At 36.6% G+C, this 22,286-nt stretch overlaps 1 protein-coding gene across 1 annotated transcript; it reads left to right on the top strand.

Annotated features, from left to right (window-relative positions):
• Window positions 1–395: 395 nt before the first annotated feature.
• On the top strand, window positions 396–11,538 carry LOC141630060 (uncharacterized). The gene is made up of 3 exons (XM_074442942.1): window positions 396–525; window positions 660–1,352; window positions 10,607–11,538. The coding sequence occupies exons 1-3, from the start codon at window positions 396–398 to the stop codon at window positions 11,536–11,538; spliced, it is 1,755 nt and encodes a 584-aa protein (XP_074299043.1).
• The last annotated feature ends 10,748 nt before the right edge of the window (window positions 11,539–22,286 follow it).

Here is a 22,286-nt window from a genome sequence, read left to right as displayed (position 1 = left end):
TGGCCTAGATTGTAATAGAAATAGTCAACTTTATTTTTAATGCATTTTTGCTGTAAGTGCTTCAAATTGAGCAGTGTTAACACATGAATCAAATGTATCTTGGTATTGCGTATTAAAAAAAAGGGCGAGTGACTGAGTCTCTCTATCATTTCTAGTCTTTAATTTAATTACTTCTATAACCTTAATGAGGTGTTCATGAAATTAAAGGTCTAACACACTTACGCAAATTCCTCATATTTGACATTTTTTCAGTACGGCAATTGGTTGTTGGCAATCATACTATGTTATTTATTGATTAAATGTGTTGTTCTTCAATCTTTTATTGCTGTAGTAATAAACTTTCTTTTCTCTATGTTATTTGTTAGTTAAATGTATTACTCTTTGTGTTTTTAGAGATGGACCGAAGTTGGATGTATAATATGAAACGCTCTACTCTCAAGTTTAGGATTTTAGTGAAGGAGATATTTGTGAAATGTGCGGCTGAGAATGCAATTAAAAAAGGAGAGACACACATCTTATGCCCTTGTATTAATTGTGAAAATTTAAAGAAAGTTTCAACTCCTGATATATGTGTTGAGCACTTAGTTTTACGAGGGTTTTATGAGACTACACACGTTGGATATTTCATGGAGAGTCTATCGTTTCTACTCAAACTGAAGCGGATGGGGAAGAGAGAGCAACATATGTTATTGATGATGAAGATATTCAAAGGGATCGGATAGATGACTCGATTGAGGTTGTGCAAGTTAATTTTGAGGATGATCAAAAGGTTTTGGAGAGTTTGCTTAGTGATGCGGAGAAACCTTTATATCCTAACTGCAATAAATTTACTCGATTGTCTGCAGTTATGAACTTGATGTCTTTAAAAGTGGAAAATAAGTGGAGTGATAAGAGTTTTACATCATTATTAGAAATCTTAAATGACATACTCCCGGAAGATCTTGTTCTTCCGAAATCCACTTATGAGGCTATGAAAATTATGTGCCCAATAGGATGTGACTATGAAAAAATTCATGCATGTCCAAAAGACTTCATTTTGTACGGCAAAGAATATAAGGATTTGCACGAGTGTCCTAAATGTGGTACATCACGATATCGATTAAAAGATAAGGACAATGATTCTCCACAAAAGAAAGGCTCTGCTGCAAAAGTGGTTTGGTATTTATCCATAATACCAAGATTTAAACAATTATTTGCCAATCTAATTGATGCGAGGAACTTAAGGTGGCATGCCGACATGAGAAAAAAGGACGGTAAACTTAGACATCCATTAGATGCCCCTCAATGGAGAACTATTGATAGAATGTTTCCAGAATTTGGTGATGAAGCTAGAAATTTACGACTTGGCCTTTGTACCGATGGGATGAACCCATTCTCTACTTTGAGTAGCCAACATAGCACGTGGCCTGTCCTTCTTTGTGTTTATAACTTGCCCCCTTATTTATGTATGAAGCGCAAATACTTGATGTTGTCACTTCTTATCCAAGGACCAAAGTGACCGAGTAATGATATAGATGTATAACTAGAGCCCCTCGTTGATGATTTGAAATTACTGTGCAATGAAGGAGTAAAGGTGTATGATGCAGTTGCCAAAGAAGATTTCACCTTGCGTGCTATGTTATTGTGGGAAATATCGGTATACTTCCCTTAAAATTAAGGATTATAACGAAATTATAATCTATGAAAGTAGTCATAAATGAAATGCATAAACAAAATAGAATATGGATTAAGAATCAACCTTTGGTCCTTGCAAATATGGCCTAAGAACAATATCAAAATTGATATTCTCCTAATCGTTGCACCCAAGATGATATGAGAAATGCCCTTTTGTTCTTGCTAGAATCGATCCCCAAATTCACTAATTAATTTAGGGTTTTGTGTGATTTTTGATGAGAAGAAAAATTAGGTCAAAAGGAATTGGCAAAAATGATTTCCTATCTCCCCTCTTAAACCGTGAAAAGGAGAGAAAAAGAGGTGAGATCTTTTTTTTCTTTTTTTCGGTCAAAACTCCCAAAAATAGGGAGACAAATCTCTTCTTATTTTTGGGTAGTTATCAAAATATATATAATGTGTACATTTTATTAATTGTCATATATGTTGTCCCGTTTTAATAAGTCCATACATAACCGTTTGTAGTCGATTTATTAATTCCGGCCTGACAACATTTATTATAACAATCTCGTATGAAATATACTTTAACTATAAATATCGCATATTTATAATTTGCTAAGTAAATATAACCGATTATGCTTAATTACGAATTTACATCTTAATTCGTTTAATCTAACATTATATACATTAATTAAATATAACATATTATATTCAATTTACGAATTGACAGTTAATTCGTCTCAGCTAATATTATTTAATTAGATTAAATAATCGTCTCATCATCACATTGACTAACTGTTTAGTCAAATACATGGACTAACCTTTTAGTCAGGAATCAATGTGATTATATTTTCATATAATCACATCTCTCAAACACATCCTTTAGGTGTGACTTGTAGGGACCAGTTGATCACCGCCATGAGTATGATAATAACGTCAAACTTTCTAGCAAGCCAACCGTTATTAAGTAATCGTTAATCAACTGATAAAATAAAAAGTATACCCTTGTGAACCTATAAGAGATTTATAAATGTTATCACACTAATTGTGGAGGACACAAGCTCCAACAATCTCCCACTTGTCCTCACAAGTGTATGTGCGATAACCGATTCTCATATCCTAAAATTTCTCCAACTCAATGTCAAACAATTTGCAAAATCCGTATTCACAAAGGTCGTATTTTACAAGTGATCAATATCAAGAGTGGTTTCCCCGACTAGAGAGTAACTTAACTGATAAACGAATCATCATTCGAGCATGGCCATGCATTTCAGTTACAACTCCTCGAGTGGCCCTGAGAAATAACTAAACCTGATAAAGGTTGGATATTTTCTTCAACTCGAATCCTGCAGATATAAGCACAGTATGAAATGACCCAGAAAAAATCTGCTTAGCCTCCTGTTACGGTAGACCATGAGAAATAAACCAAAGTCACCCAAAAACTGCCTTAATCTCAAGAGACAATCAATAGTCAAAATAATCGACTTTAGGAACACAATGGACGTTCAATCCACGACCTGACACCGAATGTTATTAACCATTTAGGACTCCATTACATTGTCACAATTTATTATCCTACGAGGTATCGTTATAACTCGCGTCAGTGATCGATCAGCCAACTGTTTGACTTATGGCTCGTTGAACCCACCATCAATCCACTGCACAATATAATAGCCAGAGTTATCAGCTCATGTGGGTGATTACGGACCAAAACAAATATAATGTAATTTAGTTCACTTTGTGGCGTTCAATGTTGTCAGTACAATCCACATGAAAAACAAAATATGAAATAAAACGATAAAGTTATAAATAGTATATGAAAAAGATAATGTATGAAATCCATAATCAACTACTACAACTCAGGAACACGTTTAATTCCCATGGAAATAACGTGCCCTTCATGCTTATCATAATTCAACGGTTTAGTGAGAGGATCCGCGATGTTATCATCCGAAGCTATCTTGTCAATCACTATCTCCTCTTGCTCCACGTAATAACGGATCATGTGAGCTTTCCGATGTACATGTCTAGACTTTTTGCTAGACTTTGGCTCCTTAGCCTAGAAGATGGCACCTCTATTGTCACAATAGATGGTGATCGGGTCATTCGAACTAGGAACTATCGTAAGTCCTTGTAAGAATTGACGCATCCATATAGCTTCCTTTGCTACTTCCGAAGCGGCATAGTACTCGGATTCAGTAGTAGAATCTGCTACAACATCCTGTTTGGAACTCTTCCAGCTGACCGCAGCACCAATAAGAGTGAAGACGAACCCGGACTGAGATTTTGAATCATCTCGATCCGTTTGGAAGCTAGCATCTGCGTAACCGATTGCGCATAGCTTAGTATCTCCTCCATAAGTCAATACCCTATCCTTAGTCCTCCGTAGGTACTTAAGGATGGTTTTAACAGCTATCCAATGCGTTTCACCTGGATTCTTTTGGTACCGACTCGTCATACTCAATACATATGCCACGTCTGGACGTGTGCATATCATGGCATACATGATTGATCCTATGGCTGATGCATAAGGAACACGACTCATGCGCTTAATCCTTTCAGGCGTTGTGGGTGACTGAGACTTGCTCAACTGCATCCCAGACGTCATTGGAAGGTTCCCCTTCTTGGAGTTGGTCATGCTGAACCTTCCAAGAATCTTATCTAAATAAGACTCCTGACTCAGTGATAACATCCGTCGTGACTTATCTCGATAAATAAGGATTCCCAATATGCGTTGTGCCTCACCCAGATCTTTCATCTGGAAATGGTTCTTCAACCATCCTTAAACCGAAGATAAGAGAGGAATGTCATTCCCAATCAAGAGTATGCCATCAACATACAATATCAAGAAAACAATATTGCTCCCACTCGACTTGATATATAAGCATGGTTCTTCGAACGATCGAGTAAAACCATATTTTTTATCACCTGGTCGAAATGATGATTCCAACTCCGAGAAGCTTGCTTAAGTCCATAAATGGAACGCTTAAGCTTGTACACTTTCTTAGGAATTTCAGGATCTATGAAACCTTCGGGTTGTACCATGTACAACTCTTCCTCCAAATAACCGTTTAAGAAGGCAGTTTTCACATCCATTTGCCAAATTTCATAATCATGAAAAGCGGCAATCGCTAAGATTATCCTAATGGAACGCAGCATAACTACGGGTGCAAAAATTTCATCATAATGCAATCCGTGCACTTAAGTGAAACCTTTTGCCACTAGTCGTGCCTTATAGGTATCTGGTTGCCCGTCTACAGAACGCTTTATTTTGTAAAGCCATTTGCACTGTAGAGGTTTTACCTTATTAGGTAAATCAACTAGATCCCATACGTCATTCTCATACATGGAGTCCATCTCGGATTGCATGGCTTCAAGCCATAGCTTTGAGTTGGAACAGGTCATGGCACCTTTATAGGTAGCGGGTTCATTAATCTCTAGGAGCAAATGTTACTCTTCTCGACCATACCAATGTATCTGTCCAGAGGACTAGAGACTCTACCCGACCTCCTAGGTTCCTGAGGAATATTAACCGTATCATCAGTTGGAGGAACAACTTCCTCCATCTGTTCCTCGGTTGTTGGTTCTTGAACCTCCGACAGCTCGAAGGTTCTATTACTTGTCTTGTTCTCGAGAAATTCTTTCTCTAAGAACTTTGCACTAGCCGCAACAAAAACTCGATGTTCGGTAGGAGAATAGAAGTAATGACCAAACATTCCTTTTGGATAACCAATAAAGTATGTCTCGACCGATCGCGGGTCGAGCTTATCCTCACGTCTCCACTTGACATAAGCCTCGCAGCCCCAAACCCGAATAAAGGACAAGTTAGGTACCGTTACCTTCCACATTTCATATGGAGTCTTGTCGACAGCTTTAGTCGGACTTCGGTTAAGTATAAGAGCAAAATGACAAAGAGCAAAACCCCATAATGAATCAGGTACTACCGTGTGACTCATCATGGATCGAACCATATCAAGTAGTGTTCGATTTCTCTGTTCGGACACACCATTTAATTGAGGTGTTCCAGGTGGAGTTAACTGTAAAACGATTCCACTGTCTTTAAATAGTTGATCAAACTCATTTGAAAGATATTCGCCACCCCGATCTGAACGGAGTGCTTTAACCTTTCTTCCTAGTTGGTCCTCAACCTTGTTCTGGTATTCCTTGAATTTTTCAAAGGACTCACTTTTATGCTTTATTAAGTAGATATATCCGTATCGACTCAAATCGTCCGTGAAAGTGATAAAATATCTATAGCCATCTCTAGCGGTAATTGACATAGGTCCACATACATCAGTATGTATGAGTCCTAATAGGTCACTAGCGCGCATTCCAACACCTTTGAATGAAATTCGAGTCATTTTGCCGATGAGACATGATTCACACGTGCCAAATGTAGAAAAATCGAATGCGGGAATAGTCCCATTCTCGACGAGTTTCTTTACACATATTTCATTTATGTGCCCATTCGACAATGCCATAGATAGGTTTGATCTTTGTCACCAACCTTTAAATTATTATTATTCACGTGTAATATATCTGTAGTTTGATCTAAGATGTAAATTTCATTCATGGAAACTGCTTTGCCATAAATCATTTCATTGAAAGAGAAAATACAGCTATTATCCTTTATTGAAAATGCAAATCCGTCTTTATCGAGTATGGAAACAGAAATAATGTTCTTAGATAAACTAGGTACATAGCAACAGTTATATAAATATAATTCAAACCCACTAGGGAGCTGGATTACGTATGTTCCTTTTGAGACTGCAGCAACTCGTGCTCCATTCCCGACTCGCAGGTCCATATCACCCTTTGCGAGAGGTGTGATGTTCTTTAGGCCCTGCAAATGATTACACAGATGAGAACCACAACCAGTATCAAGTACCCAAGTTCCGAAACTTGCATGGTTAATCTCAATCATATGAATATAAGATGACATACCAACAGGAGTGACGTGGCCTGCTTTTATGTCCTCACGGTAAACGGGACAGTTCCTCCTCCAATGTCCAGACTTGTGACAATGGTGGCATTCAACGTTACCGTTCTTGCTCTTTGCCTTGCCTAGTGAGCCACTAGTCTCACCAAGCCCACTCTTACCGTTTCCGACTTTTTAAACTTCGGCTTTCCTACAGTTAGGTCGCCGTCAGCCTTGCCCTTACCCTTATTCTTGTTGGAAATCATGAGAACATCTTGCTTCATGCTCCCACTCAATTTCATATCCTTCTCGGTCTGTACGTGACGTGAGTATAGCTCATGAGGACTTTTCTTCATGTCATTCATATAGTAATTTACCCTAAAGAGGGCAAAACCATCATGAAGTGAATGAAGCATACGGTCAATGACTATGCTCTCACTGATTTTGCAATCAAGTGCCTCCAATTTCTCGACATTCTCAATCATGTTAAGAATGTGTGGGCTAACCGGTTGGCCCTTCTGGAGTTTCGCATCAAAGAAGCGACAGGTATGCTCATAAGTAACGATTCTCGGTGCTTTTGAGAACTCTTTATTGAGCGTGGTGAAAATCTTGTTTGCACCTTGGGCAATGAAGCGTCTCTGCAAATTGGTTTCCATTGCAAAGATGAGTACGTTCTTTATCGCGCCCGCTTCCATAATGAAGTCACTATAAGCAAGTAACTCATTGACTCCTTCATTGGGGCCTGGGTTTGGCGGTATTGGCTCAGTTAAGTACTTGAGCTTACCGTCACCAATGGCAGCATTCCGCAATGATGCCTCCCAGTCCGCAAAGTTGGACCCGTCATTTTTCAGACGTGTGAACTGATTCATGTGGTCCATGAAAGCTTTCAGCCAGGACTCGCGTCCAAGTGTGGCACTTGGCATTGGGATTTCGTTATTTCCAGCCATTTGTTGTAACAGTATTATCAAAATAAACGTATGCTACACTGCGAAAAGAAGAATAAATATAATAAGCATACTCATCGTTATGATTTAAGTCTAATGCAATACTGTTATAACGCGAATACTCAAGCATTTATACAATTGACCTCCCTCAAGAATTATAAAAATGATCCCAAGACTCAATTTTCTGTAAATTGATAAGCCAACCTCTTGGCTAATTCTACTGTTAGAATTCTTGGTCGATAAATTTCTGTAAATTCTATCTTTAGTCCATCATAATCACGAGAAACTCTTCGGATTATAATGTTGAGGTAAACTAAGTCAACAAAAACTACTTACCCAACGTAGAAGGGGTCATATGGAGAGTAAGGTCCTATATGCCTATCGACGAAGAAGGGATTCATAGTTGTTTGCCCTTATAAAGACTAGTCTCAATTTCAGGTTTAGAGGAAGATCCCATCAACTTTATTTTAATTCATTTTAAGTGAACTAATATCTAGCATGCGAGAATGAATAAACTAAGGTGATGGCTTATAATGTGTGACATCTGCATGTCTATGAAAACTAACACACAATCTATATGACTCAATTTTCATGCATTTTAGAAGTATTAGGTGGTTTGGTTTAGGCGGAATATGATGCACTAACTAAGAATGAAAAGCAATTGGAATGGAAAAACGTAAACAAAATAAAGTCCTAGTGTGGCCTATCTACCAAAATGAACATTAAATACAATTTTGGAATCCATCCTTGGACCCAAGAAGCTTGTCTTGATGTTCCATCTTGGTCCATGTAGCGGGAGTGAGCAATCCAATCTCCATCTTTAGTCTTCTTTAAAATTACAATTAAAATTAAAAAATAAACCTATTTACATTCTAATTTCAAAACATAATACTTAAAGAAAATAAAAGGAGATTCGAGATCTCAAAATTACATTAAAAATTATGTTTCCATCATTACGAAAACATAATTTAACTAAGGCCACACTAGGTATTACAAATTACAACCGATTGCAAAAATACGTAAATAAATCCATTCAACGATTCATTCAACTAAAAAAAATTGCATCAACTAATAAATTAAACATGCAAGACATAATTCCTTAATTATGTAGATTAATTTATCCAAACCACCTATTTAAATGATCAAATTATGTGACATTTCCTCAATTACTCACAATAATTTCAATCTTAATTCACACTAATCTTGTAATATGAATTAATCCAACATTATTTTAAACTTCTTTAAAATAATTAGGTATCTAAAAAATGTGAACTTCTTCACAACAATTAATCATACATTATTAATTTAATGTATAATAAATATTGGCCAAAAACAAAACAAATTTTTTTTTTAATAATGCTCTCGGCAAACTTAAAAAAAAGGTTTTTTTTCTTTTCAATGCTCACGGCATTGTGCAAAAACGAAAAAAAAAAACAGATTTCCTTTTTTTTGAATGCACTCGGCATATCCTCAAAACCAAAAAAAAACCAGAAACCCTTTTTTTCCTTTGGTCACGGCAAACAGCCAAAACAAAAAAACAGAAACTTTTTTTTTTCTTTTGCGGCATAATGCCCTAATAACAAAAAACATTTAGATGAACAAATTCGTTTATAGTTGCTATTAGAACAAGATTGACATAATCATGAACATATAAATTTATGAAACATGATTCTAAACAATGATTTAAAACCATCTATGCCAAAAACTATATAGGAAAAACAAATTTAACATCATCAAACAAGTAGATTTCCATTTCCATTTTAATTTAATCCTCATTAAATCAAAACAACTACAAATTCATCATATTATCATTTTAACAAATTAAAACAACAATATTAATAAATCAAAATGGAACAAATCAACAAAAAAACTTTTCGGCAAATTTTTTTTTATTTCATACGGCAAATAAAATTTTCTTCACGGCTGAATTTTTTTTTTTCGATTCTTCTAACTTTATTGTTTAAATTCAATTATGAAATTCATATAAAATAATTTCGTGGCCTTGGCTCTGATACCACTTGTGTGAAATATCGGTATACTTTCCTTAAAATTAAGGATTATAACGAAATTATAATCTATGAAAACTAGTCGTAAATGAAATGCATAAACAAAATAGAATAGGGATTAAGAATCAACCTTTGGTCCTTGAAAATATGGCCTAAGAACAATATCAAAATTGATATTCGCCTAATCGTTCCACCCAAGATGATATGAGAAATGCCCTTTTGTTCTTGCTAGAATCGATCCCCAAATTCACTAATTAATTTAGGGTTTTGTGTGATTTTTGATGAGAAGAAAAATTAGGTCAAAAGGAATTGGCAAAAATGATCTCCTATCTCCCCTCTTAAACCGTGAAAAGGAGAGAAAAAGAGGTGAGATCTTTTTTTTCTTTTTTTTTGGTCAAAACTCCCAAAAATAGGGAGAAAAATCTCCTTATTTTTGGGTAGTTATCAAAATATATATAATGTGTACATTTTATTAATTGTCATATATGTTGTCCCTTTTTAATAAGTCCATACATAACCGTTTGTAGTCGATTTATTAATTCCGGCCTGACAACATTTATTATAACAATCTCATATAAAATATACTTTAACTATAAATATCGCATATTTATAATTTGCTAATTAAATATAACCGATTATGTTTAATTACTAATTAACATCTTAATTCGTTTAAGCTAACATTATATACTTTAATTAAATATAACATATTATATTCAATTTACGAATTGACAGTTAATTCGTCTCAGCTAATATTATTTAATTAGATTAAATAATCGTCTCATCATCACATTGACTAACTGTTTAGTCAAATACATGGACTAACCTTTTAGTCATGCATCAATGTGATTATATTTTCATACAATCACATCTCTCAAACACATCCTTTAGGTGTGACTTTTAGGGACCAGTTGATCACCGCCATCAGTATGATAATAACGTCAAACTTTCTAGCAAGCCAACCGTTATTAAGTAATCGTTAATCAACTGATAAAATAAAAAGTATACCCTTGTGAACCTATAAGAGATTTATAAATGTTATCACACTAATTGTGGAGGACACAAGCTCCAACAGTTATTATGTACCATAAATGATTTTCCTGTATATGGTAATTTCTCTGGTTACTCAGTGAAAGGGAAAAAAGCATGTCCAATATGTGATGACGCTACCGTAGCTCCTCGGCTCACCTATAGCCGCAAGAATGTTTATACTGGCCATCGAAGATTTTTGCCTCGATACCACCCTTATCGTAGGATGAAGAAGGCATTCAATAGAGAGAACGAGAGTGGAATGGCACCTATTCCACTAGAGGGAGATGAAGTATATAAACAAGTCAAAGATATTAATGTTGTTTTTGGAAAGCCTAATAAATTTGAAAAGAATGCTAAATATAAGAAGAAGTCTATATTCTGGAATCTTCTATATTGGAAACACATGTCAGTGAGACATTGTATAGACATCATGCATGTAGAAAAGAATGTTGCCGAAAGTCTTATCGGGACTCTGCTTAACATTCCCGGAAAGACTAAAGACGGCTACAAGGCGAGAAAAGACATCGAAGAAATGGGAACAAGGAATGAGCTAGCACCTCAAGAGAATGAGAAACGTGTATCTCTTCCTCCCGCTTGTTACACATTGTCTAAGATAGAGAAATCTATTATATGTGAGTGTCTTCGTGGCATTAAGGTACCACATGGATATTGTTCAAACATGAAAAATATTGTTTCCATGAAAGATTTGCGGCTGATTGGACTAAAGTCTCATGACAATCCCGTGCTAATGCAACAATTTTTACCTGTGTCGATTCGATCCGTTTTACCAAAACCTGTGAGAGTTGCTATTACCAGGCTATGCTTTTTCTTTAATGCAATATATAGAAAGGTGATTGATCTTGACACACTAGACAAGCTGCAAGCTGATACTGTTGAAACCTTGTGTCAATTCGAGATGTATTTTCCCCCATCTTTCTTTGATATTTCGGTGCATTTGGTTGCTCATTTGGTTAGAGAGGCTAAACTTTTGGGATCTGTACATTTAAGAGATATGTATGCATTTGAGTGATATATGGGAGTTTTGAAAGGGTACACTACCAATAGATATAGGCCAGATGCTAGTATTGTCGAAGGATACATAGCAGCAGAGGTTATAAGATTTTGCACCGACTATCTCGCTGGTGTGCAACCGTTTAGGCTGCCGAAGTTTCGACATGAAGGGATGATTGAGGGTAAAGGTACTATCGGAGAAAAATGGGTATCACTTAATTCCCAAGAGCTTAATGATGCTCACTTTCTTGTCTTACAACATCTGACAGAAGCTCATCCTTACATAGAGGAGCACATGAGAATATTGAAGTTAAAATACTCTAAAAAAATTTACAAGTGGTTGGTTGAAGAACACAACAGGTCTTTTGTAAAATGGTTTAGGGTTAAAGTACTTGCTGAGTTATCGTGTACACCAAATGAAGTTGGTGAAACTGTTAAATGGTTAGCTTATGGCCCCAATACTGAAGTAAAATCATATGAAGGTTATGATATTAATGGGTATTGTTTTTATACCAAGCGTCAAGATAACAAGAGTACAATGCAGAATAGTGGAGTTACTCTAGTAGCTTCTTCTACTGAATTTAGCAGTGGTACACCTACTTGTAATCAAATGTCATATTATGGGATTATTGAGGACATATGGGAACTTTAGTATACAACATTCATAATTCCATTGTTTAAATGCAAATGGGCAAAAAATAAGAAAGGTGTTCATGTAGACGAGTATGGCTTCACACTGGTTGATTTTAGTACGCAAGGTTACAAGAATGAGCCTCTTATTATAGCTTCGCAGGCAAAACAAGTGTTCTATATTTTAGATCCATCGAATGATAAGTGGTGTGTTGTACTTCAAGGCAAAAGACGTATTCTTGGAGTGGAAGATGTAGTGGACGAGGAAGAATATGATGAATTTGATGATATTCCTCCATTTTCGGAGGATTTGCCTTCAATGCCTGTTGAAGATAACTTGGAAACTATTTATGTACGAGTTGATCATAATGAGGGTATCTGGGAAGATAGAGATCAAACAGGAAATTAATCTTATGGTTATTAAAGCTAAAATAATTGATAATGATATGCTTTTTAATACTATAACGTGTTTACTATAATATTTTCAGGTTTTACTACTTTATATTGTTTATTTATTTTTTGTAATGATTAGTAATTTAATTAAACTAAGCACCGTTAAAACAACTAGATGAACATCCCACGCCCTCATTGTCTTATGATTACCATGCATCTTGATTCTTTCCACAACCACATCAGGTCTTCTTGTCTTTATCTTGAAACTCTATCATTCCACAAAGCATAACAAGCTGCGTTCCTCATACTCCAAATATTGTTATATTGACTATCTTTTACTGTATAGGTTTTGTACGATGGAGGATCATGATGCTTCAGGTGGAGATAAGACAAATGATAATTCAGGTTGAGATAAGACAAAGAAGCAAACTCAGACAAAGAAGCGAACTCGAGGACTCACTACTTTAACGAAGGAGGAGGATAAAGGTCCGTTTCTTCTAACGTGGGATAAAGCTGGTTTTCCAACAGGGAGGTACGCTTCTAAATTTGCAAGCTACTGTGGTAACAAGGTTCGATGTCAAGTGAACATTACCTTTGATGATTGGGATAAAGATGTAGAAGATAGTCTTAAAGATTTGCTCTGGAAAGATATTTCGGTAAGAATTATGTTGTATTTTATTAGCTATTATTTTTGTTGTCATGGTGTCAGTACCAGAATCAGAGTACTGAAAATGACCATATCACTGCCACTTGAATCCCTTGCTGAGGTGCCTAAAATCAGCCACTTTTTATGAATCGTTTATGAAGCAACTCTCTTTATTACACAAGTTTTAGTCTGAATCTGAATCAAGCTATGCTTAATCGAGCAGGTCATCCTAGATTCACCAACATACAAGAATCTGAATCACCTCATGCTTAGTCTGTTCTGGATACAAATGAACTTAGAGGGTAGAATAAACTAACTGACATTTGGTTACGAGTTTGGTGATACTGACTCAATACGTTTCAATGAATTAATTGAAGTACATCAAAACGTTGTGTCCTGTTTTAGATGCAAACGAACTTGACCCTAACTGACATGTATGTGAATTCTCTGTCTAAATACAGGTAACAAGTAATCTCTTGTTGAGTTGTTGTCATTACTGTTGGCAAAATACACTTTTTGCGGTAAACTGATTGTTATAGTGTGAATCTACGAGGGCAGTTGTGTTTTAAATTCTGAAGCAAGTAATGGTTTTATCATAACTTATGAGGTCATCTTACAATTTCTTTATCGCAGGCAAAATATTTAGTCGATGAGACACACAAGAAGGATGTACTAATCAATTTTGGAGAAAAGTGGAGAGATTTCAAGGGTAAATTGACTAGAAAGTAGATTCGAAATAAACATCCAAAATATGACTCCCCGGCTGATTGTTATAGTTTCATTGAGCCTGCTGATTGGGAGAAATTTAAAGCTTACCGAGACTCGGATGAATTTAAGGTGATATATGTCATACTTATTTTTTTTTCGGGTAATCATTATCATCTGAAATAATTCCGTAATTCTTATTCTGAATATATTTCTACTTTATTTTCTTTCAATGTAGGAGAAGAGTGAAAAAGCCGTCGAAAGTGTAAAGCATAATGAGCATCCTCATATAATGGGTAGACGGGGATACACTCAAAGGATTCCTAAGTGGATAGCTTCATCTTCAAATTCTGATGAAGTTATTTATCGTAGTTGGTATTGGTTAAAGGGAAGGACTAAGTCATCCGAAGGGGAAATTCCAAATGAGAAGATTCAAAAAGTTCAAGAAGAAATAGTATATACTTGATACTTAACTTTGGTGAACTGACCTTTTTCAACTAGATTATGAGCACATTCTTGTAGTCACAAATGATTTAACCTTCACTAACAACTTCTTCCTTTGACTTGATATTTTATTTATAACCCTTTATGTTATTTTTTTTATAATAATTTAGGTTGAATGGCGAAAGAAGGTAAAGTCAGGAGAATTTGTTCCTCATAGGTATGATGATGTCTTGTCACGTAGTCTAAAAAACAAGGAACATTCTAGTCGAGTGAGAGGTTTCCCTGGCAGAGTTACTATCAAGGATGTGTTTAGTACTTCACATGGAACTTCTCATAGGGATGTGGAGATTTTTGATCAACAAGTAGCCGAATAAACTGAAAGAGTGTGAAATGATACTATAAAGTCCTTAAGCTCTCTAATTCGACAGGAGGCCCGATAAGAGGCTGTGGGTATGTTGAAACTAATGGGCTTAAAGGTACCTGAAGATATGGATGAACTCCAAGGTAGTTGTCAATCCGCGAATCCGGAGAAAAGCATAGGGATAAGCAAAGAAAGACAATCAAAACAAAATCCTCCTGAAATTAAGGTGTGTGACTAAATTATTTTGGGATAGAAAAGTCTACTTACATAGTTACATATATAGAATTAAACTTTGTCTTTAAACCTTGCATAAAACTACAGTCTGCCCTGGATGAATGGAAAATGCACAACCTGAACTTGAGCTCACTGAGTCAGTCACGTGATTGAATAATATTGAGCAGACAAAGTACTACTACTGACCTTAGTCATATATAGGAAGTTTTGTTCAGTGGCCGAAGGAACTAATCATTGTTGGGGAGGTACAAATAATATATATATATATATATATATATATATATATATATATATATATATATATATATATATATATATATATATATATATATATATATATATATATATATAACTTCGATTAAGTTCACTTACATGCATTTTTTATTATTTGGTTTTATTAATAATGACATTTTTAAAATAAGTCTTCTACTAGTGGTAATCTATTAGTCACTAGTAAGGGAAAACAAGTGTCGAAAAGTTCTGGCATCAAATCACCAATCAAGCCCAACTCTGATGAGTATATATCACGTATGGGTATAGAATGTCAGAAGTTACAAGAGTACCTAGCCTTAATGCGGCCTGAGACAAAGGTGTTTGAAGTTGTGCTCCCGTCGAAGATATTTCATTTCAAGGAGGATAAATTTTTGACTGTCACCGAAGAAGATATCATGCAACTTTTTCGAATGGCCTTTTTAAATGTGTCATCTATTCAAGTGTGGATGCTGTAAGTTATATATTAATTTATTTTACATAATAATATATATTTTGTTGAGCCTGATATTTGAGGGTCTGTTTTCATGTGTACAAAGGTTTTTACAAAAGATTTGTGAGGAGCAGAATCATGAAGGGATGTCCGGTGTTGGATTTTTATGCCCGACAATCATGTCTCAAATGGGAACAGATAAAATAGTCAATGATGAAGTAATGTATTACGTGGAGTGAAACTTGCTTAAGATGCGTGGTGTTTGTATCATATTTGCTCCATTTTGTCAAGGGTTAGTCTTATCTTTTTTTGTCTGTTAGCTTTGTTTTTAGCAATTGATTAATGGGCACCAATTGTGTTGTTGAATCTAGTAAAACTCCCCATGTTGATTCACAACCAACTATTTAGCAAGTTTAAAAGGGATGATTCCCAGGTTTATTTTAGATCTTTAGCAACTTTGAAAGGGTATATAAATATGTCTTGTTTTGACCAGTAAATTCGTTGATGCTGAACAACTGAGCTACGCATCTGTAGAGAACTAGAATTTCTGATTGGTGGTTAATTTGCTATCCACAAAGGTCTGCCCACTGAATGGTCATAGAACAAACCTTTTTCATGTCTGTTTTGTTGCTTAGAGTGTGGAGTTCCTGACATCCTGTAATTCAGTCTGCATCAAGCTAACCTCTTCTCCTGGACTGTTAGAAGTTAGGACTAACTTTGTGGAATATTTTTTTTATCTTTATTGGGCAGAGATCACTAGTTTCTAGCCGTTATTTGTCCGTTGATTCATGAGGCCTATTTCTGTGATCCAAAGGCAACGTCAAAGCGAGATGTCTCTTTTAAGCACTTGATACAGATGTAAGTATTTACACATTATCTTTTTTTTTTTGCTAAAACGTGTCATTGTTCAGTGATCAATGGTTCTGGTATGACGAAAAATTTTCCATGTACTGGTAGGTAGTTTGCATGATTACGGTGTAAGAAAAGAGAGATACTCATGAGTAGAAAAGATAATGGTTGGGGTCATATTTTAAGGAGTATTTTTCGTCAGGGTGTGTGGTGATTGCTTAGGAGTATATTTCATCAGATTTTAAGGACGTAAAAGATTCAAAATACTTTGTCGGTTTTTTCCTATATTTGGTTAGTTGATGATTGAAAAAAAGAATGAGATGAACGAGTGATAATGGCTAATGACTAACAAATACTTTTTTTTTTCTTTTTTTTTTGCTCTTTCGAGGCACAGTGCTTTTCGATCTTTTAGGGCTCAGGCAGGTTCCACATTAAAATCAGGCTTATCCATGAAATGGAGTAACATTGTTGTAAGTCCATATCTATTATAAAATATTATTTGTCTTAACATTATTGTTGGTACTTTCCTTATATTAATTAGTTCCTTTTTGCGTTGATTCTAGTTAAATACGTTGTTGGTGGTAGTTTGTTTGCTTATGGTGATTTTGGTTTTGTTTAATGTTTTTTTTAATAAATGTTTTGGTACATGTACAGTGTCATCAACAAACTCGAAGCACAGAGTGTGGCTATTATGTGATGTAGTACATGTTAGATATAGTGAGACACTACCAGAACATTAAAGATCATAAGAAGGTATTTTTCATTCTATCTAGCTAAGGTACTAGTCAAAATATAGGTTTAAATATTGAACTTTTGTTTTTTTTTTATTCTAATAAGCACTTTGATTTGTTAACAGTGGTTTGGATCAAAAGCTTCATATACGATTGAAGAGATCAACGAGGTTCGAGACTTGTGGGCTACTCACTTTATGGACAATCTTCTTTAGTAATTATGTATTACCACGAAAATCGTTATTGGTGTAGTTTTGAATTTGTAGCGGATAATGGCATAACAATTACTCTTGTACGGTTATTTTTGGAATTTTAGCTGAAAATCTTCTTTAGAAATTATGTATTGGCACGAAAATCATTATTATATTGTCTAAGTTATTGGATTAATTTTGAGTTGCAAGAGGTTTAACGTATTGCAATATGACATCTATTATGACCATCTATAATATATAGCCTGTACGAAATTAAAAAAAAAAATTGATATGATTTACGGCTATGGTTAAAAGATAAAACCGTAGCCTTATATAAGCATATGGCAATGACAATTAAGAAACAACCGTAGCCTTATATCACATATGGCAATGGTTAACAGATATAACCGTAGCCTTATATACACATATGGCAACGGTTTAGGCTAGTAACCGTAGCCAAAAACCCATATTTGGCTACGGCTAATGACTTTAGCCGTTAGTTCTTAATCTAAGGCAACCCCCCGATTTACTACGGTTGTGGAACCGTGGCCAAAAGTGCTTTTTAACCGTAGCCAAATGCAGTTTTTGTACTAGTGATATTAAAGACAATATGGGATGGCATCTTATTGAAGACATGACCATTCATGTAGCTGAGTATGGGAATACCAGAGGAGGTACGCGAGTGAACATAAGGGATGAATCCCTTGTAGCTGAATTATAAGTTCTTAATGCTGGGTGTGACAAGTGAGAGAGTCCGCCAATTTCGGGTGATCAACAGCATGTCCATGCTATGATTGAGCAAGAGGTGTTTTGTGGTAGATGTGGCGCGGAAGGACATGATCCTATTTCTTATATGGCAGAAGTAGAGTGAGTCCATGCTTACCAACAATATAAGCGAGGAATTCCGTTGTCCAAATTTTATGAAGATGTAGCCATATCAAGTATTTCAAGTCCTATCAATTCAATGCTACAGCAAGATAATTATTCTTCTACAAATACAAAGATAGCGGAGTTGAAATCCTTGGTGCTATCTTTGGCCTTTCAATTCCAGAAAAATGTGCAAGACAATGAGAATTCTTTGCAGAAGTTGAAAGATTAATTCACATAATTTGCATCCGAGCAAGTGATTCAAGCAAATCGATCACCTCCTTGCGACCCGATTAATGCAATTAATCTCCGTAGCGGTCTTACTTATGACAGACCAATAATACCGAAAAATGCCAATTTAGCTGTTGATGGAAATCCGAAACTGTTTTGGAAGAGCAATTTGACGTTGACGCTGCTGAACCTCGTTAAAATGCACGATCGAGTGATTTGGGTACTCGATCGAGCACTTCTCCATCTGAAAGTGCTCGATCGAACACCCCCGAAAATGATGAGTTCGATCGAGCAGGTTGTTCCCCTCGATCGACCAGATCCCAGGAGCAAAGTGCTCGATCGAGTGGTAAGGTTACTCGATTGAACGCACGCGAAGGCGAAGATGCTGTTTTGAGGTCTAAATATGCTGGTGGGTCATCTTCCTCTGCTGCGGAGATGCCAAGTTTAGACAAAGGTAAAGAGAAAGTCGCAGACCCGCTCATTGTTACCATAATTCGTTATCCAGGACGATTGAAGGATGCTAAGGTTGAGCGACAGTTCGGTAAGTTCGTGGAAGTGGTTAAGAACCTTCAGGTGACCGTTCCTTTTACCAAGATAATTACCCATGCACCTTCTTATGTGAAATTTATGAAAGATATTTTGACGCGTAAGAGAGAGCTTAGTGAGTTTGAGACTGTTTTTTTTTTTTTGGTGAAATGTGAGATTATATATATATATCAAGAACACAACAAATTAAGACGGTATCATTTACAGTCACACGAAAAGAAGAAAAGCACGTATAAAAGCAAAGACATGAGTAAATCAGAAATTCGAACTAAGCTGCTATCCGCTAATAGAGTTTATGCAACCCCATCTGGTCACCCATTCTCGTTCTCCTCTCTCGAGTATTCCCGCCACCATGGTCTTGATTCTATACTTAATTTCCTTTATCATTTGTTCCGCCAGTCTTGCAGGTCTGACCAGCACCCCATTCATTCTTGCATTATTCCGCTGCTGCCATATGTAGTAGCAGCAGGCAGTCCAAATCATAGCATGGGCTCGAGCTTTCATTCCCATTTTCCCTGTAATTATCATGGTCACATCAATCTTGAAGCCACACCATTGTTCAGAGTTTGAGACTGTTGCCTTTATGGAAGACTCTAGTAGTTTAATTCTTAATAAAGCTCCACCCAATCCGAAAGACCCGGGTAGTTTTTCTATTACTTGTATAATAGGGAATGAAGTGATAGAAAAGGCTGTTTGTGATCTAGGAGCCAGTGTCAGTGTCATGCCCTACTCTTTTTGCAAGAAAGTTAATATGGGTCACCTTAAAATGACTAATATCACCCTCCAGATGGCTGATAGATCTGTTAGACGGCCCTTAGATATCTTAGAAGACGTGCCTGTCAAGGTCGGCAAGTTCTTTATTCCAGTAGATTTTATTATTTTAGACATAGCTGAGGATGCCCGGACCCCGATTATATTGGGAAGACCATTCTTGTGCACAGATGGTGTAATACCCGTCCTTTTAGGGACCCGTTGACTGACGTTGACTGACCTTAGACACTGATCTTGACCTTGGGAAACGTTGCGGGCGATGTCTTGTGACGGTGTGAGCTTTGGTTTGTGTGGGACTCGATCTAGCTGAGGCTACTCGATCGAGTAGCTTGGGAACTCGATCGAGTAGGGGTCACTCGATCGAGTAAGTTAGTTACTCGATCGAGTAACGGTTTTGCAGTGGGGAATTATAAATCGTGTTTCGTGAAACCTCAAATCATTTCCGCACTTCATTTCCTAAACCTAGATGTCGTCACTCTCCTCCTCCTTCACCATAATCCTTGCCTTGAGGATGCTTACACCATGGGGATGGGATGCTTGAGTCGGGTAGCGGTCTTGACACCGGGTTTGCTATGCTTAGGTATGTTATCATCATCATCATCATCATCATCATCATCATCGTCAACGTTGTTTGTAGTTAGGTTGGTCGTGGTAGTGATAGATGATTGTACTATTTGTATAGGTGTGTTGCTTGGTTGATTGGTGTCTTGTGATCGGAAGCGGAATCGCTGCGGCGCGCTAAAGGTAGGTTCGCCTACTCAGTACTGTTGGTTATCTAGAGTGTCTTTGATGTTGCTTGGTTGATTAGTGTCGGTATGGCTGGTTGATTGTGATACTCGGTTGATGTTGTGTTGTATTGTTTATCGGTGTTGTGGTGTATCTGATTGTGATTGTTTGTCAATGGTTCTCGAGGTGCGTCCTCGGCTGAGTGGAGTCACTTGCGGGAGTGGCTTCACGCCCGTAGTTTGCCTTCTTTGGAACCTGCCACGAGAGGGGATGTGCACATTAATGGACGTGGGTTTATCGCTTGGTATGATGAGCGGGGCTTAGGTGGGAACGACTGCGGTCCTCCACTGGCAGGGCTGGTCCAGTGGACAGTCGGTGACGTTGATTGGTTGATTGGAGATGTGTGTGTGTGTGTGTGTGTGTGTGTGTGTGTGTGTGTGTGTGTGTATGATTTGTGTACTCATTCTGTGTCTGTGGTTGTTGGTGTATTTCTTCAGTTACTGACCTTGTGTGGTTGTCTTGTTGTTTGTTACTGTTGTGTCTGCCGTGATCCCTTATGGTGAGCAATCAGTCTTAGTAGGTTGTGATCTGGATGTTAGCTTGGTGCTTGGCGGGATGAGTCTTTCACGTGTCATGACAGAAGTAGTTCTCATAGTAGATAGTGGTTTTGAGTTGTATCTTTTCATATCGTCTGTTGTTAGTAATCACTTGTAATATAACTTAATTGTTCTTTTATCGGCATTTGATTATTACTGTCCTCGGGAAACCGAGATGGTAACGCCCTTATATGCTAGGGAAGGTCTTGTTAAGGTTCCTTGGTATATGGGGGTGTTACAAAGTGGTATTAGAGCGACGATTTTGGAACCTGTAACAAATGAGCCTAATAAACGTAGTGAGTCTAGATAAAATGAACCTGGTGTATGTATATTGGGAGCCCCTGCTGATGCTAGATTTTGGGTGAGTAGGCGCCCTCATTTCAAAATCATGGCCCCATTATGCTTAAGCCAGTCACCGGGTATGGGAATGTCGAGTCGGAGATTGTGTGCCTAGTGTGTATAATGGTTATGTTAGGAATGATTGTGATAGAGCCTTCATGGATGCTAGTATGTGTAATTGTGATGAAAAACTGTGAAAGTTTGTGGTTGAGTAGAGATGTGTATGAAAGTAGTGGAAGTGGTAGAATGGCTATAATACGTGACAGTGTGGTGTGAAATAGTGCTGATAATGTCTTCTAAATCGTTTTTTGTGCATTGGTATAAAAGAATTGTGAGTCTGGTATGTGGTGATGATGGTAAGTAGTAAGTTTTGAATTAGTTGTAACATTTGTCAAAGTAGTATTTGGTAAGTGTGATGGATGAACAGTTGAATGCTTCCGTGATATGGCAAGTTTAAGTCGAGTAATCTAGCTGATAATTTGTTGTGACATGGTAAAATTATTAGTAAGCTTGAACGATAAAGGATGGTTAAATGCTAGATGAATGCTTAGAGTGATATGATTATAAGTTGTATTGTTGAAGTTATAAATGCGTGATTAGAGGTAAAGAAATGTGTTTAATGTATGCACGAGGAAGCTAGAAGTGTAGTCAATTGTTCACGTAATATTTGTTATAGAATGAAGTAGTATGTATCCTGGTTGAATGAAACCGTTGCGTTGCATTTGAGTAGCAGTAGTACGTCACGAATGAATATAATAATCTATGATGATTTCCAAATTTACTTCGGAATCGACACGAGTTGTT

Source organism: Silene latifolia, chromosome Y (assembly GCF_048544455.1).
Source record: "Silene latifolia isolate original U9 population chromosome Y, ASM4854445v1, whole genome shotgun sequence".
Lineage (NCBI taxonomy): Eukaryota > Viridiplantae > Streptophyta > Magnoliopsida > Caryophyllales > Caryophyllaceae > Silene > Silene latifolia.
The sequence above is the reverse complement of the archived record's forward strand: the minus strand, read 5'-3'. Positions and strand labels throughout refer to the sequence as shown.